At 48.0% G+C, this 6,000-nt stretch overlaps 1 protein-coding gene across 14 annotated transcripts in view; it reads left to right on the forward strand.

Annotated features, from left to right (window-relative positions):
- Positions 1-6,000, forward strand: part of ZNF821 (zinc finger protein 821) — a 28,990-nt gene extending 22,990 nt beyond the window's left edge. For all 14 annotated transcript variants that reach the window (XM_074405804.1, XM_010350674.2, XM_039476659.2 and 11 more), the window contains 3 exons: positions 68-172; positions 4,088-4,254; positions 5,045-6,000. In XM_074405804.1, coding sequence (XP_074261905.1) covers positions 68-172; positions 4,088-4,254; positions 5,045-5,699 — 927 coding nt within the window. In that variant the 3' untranslated portion in view covers positions 5,700-6,000. The remainder of the gene's footprint in view (positions 1-67; positions 173-4,087; positions 4,255-5,044) is intronic.

The raw sequence follows: 6,000 nt of genomic DNA on the forward strand, positions 1-6,000 counted from the left end.
TAAAAAGCTGGGGCAGCGAAGAGACGAGTGAAGAGTCCTAATGAGTTGCCTATTTGTTGAATCACAGGTCACAGAGAATTTGAATTCTGACCCCTTGCTTGAACTCTGCCAGTGTCCCCTGTGCCAGCTAGACTGCAGGAGCCGGGAGCAGCTGATTGCTCACGTGTACCAGGTATGGATTGGGGAGCTGTGTGCTCTGAAACATGAGTGTGGGCACCTTGTTTGTAGCCCAGATCTTGCTTTGGCCTTTCTCTCTCTCTGACTCCTGAAGGAGTCTTGGGTTGTCGCTTCCATTAAGATTTGGCTTAAAGAGGCTGCGTGCGGTGGCTCACACCTGTAATCCCAGCACTTTGGGAGGCTGAGGCAGGTAGATCACTTGAAGTCAGAATTTCAAGACTAGCCTGGCCAACAGGTGAAACCCCATCTCTACCAAAAATAAAAAAATTAGCCAGGTGTGGTGGTGTGCACCTATAGTCCCAGCTACTGGAGAGGCTGAGGCAGGAGAATTGCTTGAACCCAGTAGGCAGAGGTTGCTGTGAGTCAAGATCACACCATTGCACTCCAACCCGGGCAACAGAGTTAAGACTCTGTCTCAAAAGAAAAAAAAAAAATTTGGCCCAAAGCCAGGCATGGTGGCTCACACCCAGAATCCCAGCTGAGAGGCTGAGGTGGGAGGATTGCTTAAGCCCAAGAGTTTAAGACCAGCCTGGGCAACATAGCAAGACCCCAGCTCTACAAAACATTTTTAAAAAAATTAGTTGGTTGCAGCCCATTTAGTGAACTCACTGGTGCAGATATTTTTGAGTCTTTTATCTCTGTCAAAGAAGGCCGGGCGCGGTGGCTCAAGCCTGTAATCCCAGCACTTTGGGAGGCCGAGGCAGGTGGATCACGAGGTCAAGAAAGCGAGACCATCCTGGTCAACATGGTGAAACCCCGTCTCTACTAAAAATACAAAAAATTAGCTGGGCATGGTGGCGCGTGCCTGTAATCCCACCTACTCAGGAGGCTGAGGCAGAACTGCCTGAACCCGGGAGGCGGAGGTTGCGGTGAGCCGAGATCGCGCCATTGCACTCCAGCCTGGGTAACAAGAGCGAAACTCTGTCTCAAAAAAAATAAAATTAAATTAAATTTAAAAATAATAATAAAATAAATATCTGTCAAAGAAAACAGTCGGCTAGATATGAAAAACACAGATTCTATCACAAAGAAGGGTGCTCTAGCTATGTTAAGTCGAGTCTAGATTTATTGTAATTTTTTTTTTTTTCTTTTTTTGAGACGGAGTTTTGCTCTTGTTACCCAGGCTGGAGTGCAATGGCACGATCTCAGCTCACCGCAACCTCCGCCTCCTGGGTTCAGGCAATTCTCCTGCCTCAGCCTCCTTAGAGGCTGGGATTACAGGCACATGCCACCATGCCCAGCTAATTTTTTTTTACATTTTTAGTAGAGATGGGGTTTCACCATGTTGACCAGGATGGTCTTGATCTCTTGACCTTGTGATCCACCCGCCTCGGCCTCCCAAAGTGCTGGGATTACAGGCTTGGGCCACCGCGCCCGGCCTGATTTATTGTAATTTTAAAGCAATAAACTGATATTTTTTTTATTACTTTTTTGCTTTTATGCATATTAAAGATATTTGTGCTCAGTTTTCTAAACCGTGTCAGGATTCAGTTGTTAAATATATATGCAAATGCTATGAATCATCAGCTTGTGGAACTGTAGAAAGACATAAAAGAAAATAAATGTAATGATCTTGTGCCTTTTTCCAATGTTCATTGGTTGAGTAGTGGAGGGATCTTTACAAAGGATTAATGTGCTGTTAATTCTCATTTAAAATTTTCTCTTGAAACAGAAGAAATGCTTTCCAAATATTTGATAATAAGAGACCAAAAACAAAAAACAAAATTAGTTGGGTGTGGTGGTGTGTGCCTGTGGTACCAGTTACTTGGAAGACTGAGGTGGGAGGATAGCTTGAGACCAAGAGGTTGAAGTTGCAGTGATCACATTTCAGCCAGGGTGACAAGAGAGAGACTGTTTCAAAAAGAAAAAAAAAAAATTCTGCTCTAAGCTTCCAACATTTTAGAAAATAAATGAGGTATGCTGGAAAAACATGTCTGGGTTTCCAGGCAGACACACTTTGAAAATTAAATGACTTTTTCTAAATTATTTAATGCATATTTTAAATAGTGAAATAGAAACTAATGTCTACTAATAATGAGGGCTTTGTGTTAAAGAAAAAAAAATTAGTTGCTGGGCACGGTGGCTCAAGCCTGTAATCCCAGCACTTTGGGAGGCCGAGACGGGTGGATCACGAGGTCAAGAGATCGAGACCATCCCAGTCAACATAGTGAAACCCCGTCTCTACTAAAAAAAAAAAAAAAATACAAAAAATTAGCTGGGCATGATGGCACATGCCTGTAATCCCAGCTACTCAGGAAGCTGAGGCAGGAGAATTGCCTGAACCCAGGAGGCGGAGGTTGCGGTGAGCCGAGATCGCGCCATTGCACTCCAGCCTGGGTAACAAGAGCGAAACTCTGTCTCAAAAAAAAAAAAAAAAAACCGGGCGCGGTGGCTCAAGCCTGTAATCCCAGCACTTTGGGAGGCCGACGCGGGTGGATTACGAGGTCGAGAGTTCGAGACCATCCTGGTCGACATGGTGAAACCCCATCTCTACTAAAAATACAAAAAATTAGCTAGGCATGGTGGCTCGTGCCTGTAATCCCAGCTACTCAGGAGGCTGAGGCAGGAGAATTGCCTGAACCCAGGAGGCGGAGGTTGCGGTGAGCCAAGATCGCGCCATTGCACTCCAGCCTGGGTAACAAGAGCGAGCGAAACTCCGTCTCAAAAAAAAAAAAAAAATTAGTTAACATGGGTGGGCACAGTGGCTCACACCTGTAATTCCAGCACTTTGGGAGGCCAAGGTGGGAGGATCACTTGAGGTCAGGAATTTGAGACCATCCTGGCCAACATGGTGAAACCCTGTCTCTACTAAAATACAAAAAAATTAGCAGGGTGTGGTGGCATGTACCTATAATCCCAGTACTTGGGAGGCTGAGGCAGGAGAATGGCTTGAACCTGGGTGGCAGAGGCAGCATTTTGTCTCATTTAGACAAAATGAGACTCTGTCTAAAAAACAAACAAACAAACAAAAAATTAACACAAATGTTTCTGAAATACCAGTGAAAATTAGCGTAAACCAGGGGATCCGAATACCAGACTTTTGTGTTCTTTTTACCATGATCCAATCACAGGGCACCTGTGCCTCCTGACAAGGCATCAGCACACATGGCAGCCTGGGCTGTACCATAAAGATAGTTGGTTCATGAGGACAAGTGTTACTTCAGAAGACTGTCTTGAAAATATTGAGAAAGCCAGTATAAATACCTGTTGCATACCAGTATTCCATGCCAGCTTCTAGATTTGGCCTTCATTGTTTCCTTAACATGTATTTGTACCTGCACAGTGTAAGCCAGGGAGACAGAGATAAATTATCCAAGACATGAATTCTTCTCAGGCTCTGAAGAGGGCTCTGGCACCCCACTGTTTCTTAAGCCATCACATGTCCCAGAATGTAGGCAGAACTCAAGCTAATGAAATCTAAGCAGTGGTCTAAATGGCTAGAGCCACTAATACAAGAGACTGACTTTTCTAGGGGCTAAACAGAATACTTGTAAATTCCTTATTCTGAGACTAATGAAAGGAAACATTTCCCAGAAAATTGATTTTTTTTTTTTGAGATAGATTCTCACTCTGTCACCCAGGATAGAATACAATGACACAATCTCAGCTCACTGCAACCTCCACCTTCTAGGTTCAAGTGATTCTCCTGCCTCAGCCTCCTGAGTAGCTGGGGTTACAGGCATGCGCCACCACACCTGGCTAATTTTTGTATTTGTAGTAGGGACAGCGTTTCACCTTGTTGGTCAGACTCGTCTCGAACTCCTCACCTCATGATCCACCCACCTTGGCCTCCCAAAGTGCTGGGATTACAGGTGTGAGCCACCGTGCCTGGCCAGAAAGTTGTTTCTAAATGGGTGCGGATTATCTTGGAGGTAGCGCCAGACTGACAGATCAAGGCTCTGTTTTACAGCACACTGCAGCAGTGGTGAGCGCCAAGAGCTACATGTGTCCTGTCTGTGGCCGGGCACTTAGCTCCCCAGGGTCATTGGGTCGCCACCTCTTAATCCACTCGGAGGACCAGCGATCTAACTGTGCTGTGTGTGGAGCCCGGTTCACCAGCCATGCCACTTTTAACAGGTCAGCTGGGCAACTATCCCTATTGTGCTGGGAGTACATTACTGGGTATGAGTTCTGCTTTCCAAGGTTAAAGCGAAGGCTAGAGATAGGTAACGCAAAGGCAACTGATGCATGACTACCTGGAAGTACAAGTAAGAAGGCTAGGAAATATGCCTATTCCATTACATAGCCCCAAGGGAAATGAATTCCCATTTCTTTTCCCGTCAGAATATCTTCAACTAGAAAGAGATGCAGGCAAGTCCAAGAACACTCATGAGAAAGCATGGAGAAAGAAGTTATAGGGTGCAGAGGGCCCTGGCGTGAGGACGCAGTCTCCACTGTGTCCTGGGAAGACTGGAACGTTGTATCCTTGTCCCGTTTGTCTAGTGTACGGTGCAGTCTGCCTTTGCATGCAGGCAGTGTGAGGGAAGGAGGTGAGTTGGTGGTCTGCACTTTGCCTGAAGGAGCTCCACCTCCAGGAGCCTCCATTCCCACAGCAGGATTGCCCCGGCAAAGCTCTAACCAAAACCATCATTCTGGCTTGAGTGAAAACGCCAAGGGTATGTCTGATTTCTGGTGCGCTACTGTGGCAGGTGGCTCAGTCATTAACTCCAGGTGGGCTTTAAGACTTGATAGACACCCTTGCTCGAAGAGAAGGGGTGGAGCAGTAGAAGAGGTCCATCAAGCATTCAAAGTGACCCCTTGTGGTGAGCGTGGAGCCCCTGGCATCATAGGAAAAGAATAAGGCAGGGCTGGAGTCCTGACCCTTGCTAGAAGGAAATACTAACCATCCAAAATGTTTGCTTTCCAGTGAGAAACTTCCTGAAGTACTCAATATGGAATCCCTACCCACAGCCCACAGTGAGGGTCCCTCCAGTGCTGAGGGGAAGGACATTGCCTTTAGTCCTCCAGTGTATCCTGCTGGAATTCTGCTCGTGTGCAACAACTGTGCTGCCTACCGTAAACTACTAGAAGCCCAGACTCCCAGTGTACGCAAGTGGGCCCTTCGTCGACAGAATGAGCCTTTGGAAGTAAGGCTGCAGCGGCTGGAACGAGAGCGCACAGCCAAGAAGAGCCGGCGGGACAATGAGACCCCCGAGGAGCGGGAGGTGAGGCGCATGAGGGACCGTGAAGCCAAGCGCTTGCAGCGCATGCAGGAGACAGATGAGCAACGGGCACGCCGGCTGCAGCGGGATCGGGAGGCCATGAGGCTGAAGCGAGCCAACGAAACACCAGAAAAGCGGCAGGCCCGGCTCATCCGAGAGCGAGAGGCCAAGCGGCTCAAGAGGAGGCTGGAGAAAATGGACATGATGTTGCGAGCTCAGTTTGGCCAGGACCCTTCTGCCATGGCAGCCTTAGCAGCTGAAATGAACTTCTTCCAGCTACCTGTAAGTGGGGTGGAGTTGGACAGCCAGCTTCTGGGCAAGATGGCCTTTGAAGAGCAGAACAGCAGCTCTCTGCACTGAACCACACCTTCCTGCCTGCCATCCTACCCACCCACCTACCCACCCACTCACATGCACGAGGCCCTGTCCTTGTTGCCAGAGGCAGGCCCGGGTTCGTTGCAGGTGGACCCGTGCGGCCCTTGCATGTGGGAGCAGGATGATGGGGTCAGGAGGGACCTGGCTCAAGGCAGCTCTGGACAAGGGAGCAGGCACTCCAGAGAACTGGACTCCCCAGCCCACTGCCACAGGCCTGCTTCTAGGACTGTGGGGCCCCTGTGTGGCCCATGAAGTTGTAAGGTCAAATAAATTAATTTTATCTTTA

Source organism: Saimiri boliviensis, chromosome 1, assembly GCF_048565385.1.
Source record: "Saimiri boliviensis isolate mSaiBol1 chromosome 1, mSaiBol1.pri, whole genome shotgun sequence".
In the NCBI taxonomy this organism is placed as follows: domain Eukaryota; kingdom Metazoa; phylum Chordata; class Mammalia; order Primates; family Cebidae; genus Saimiri; species Saimiri boliviensis.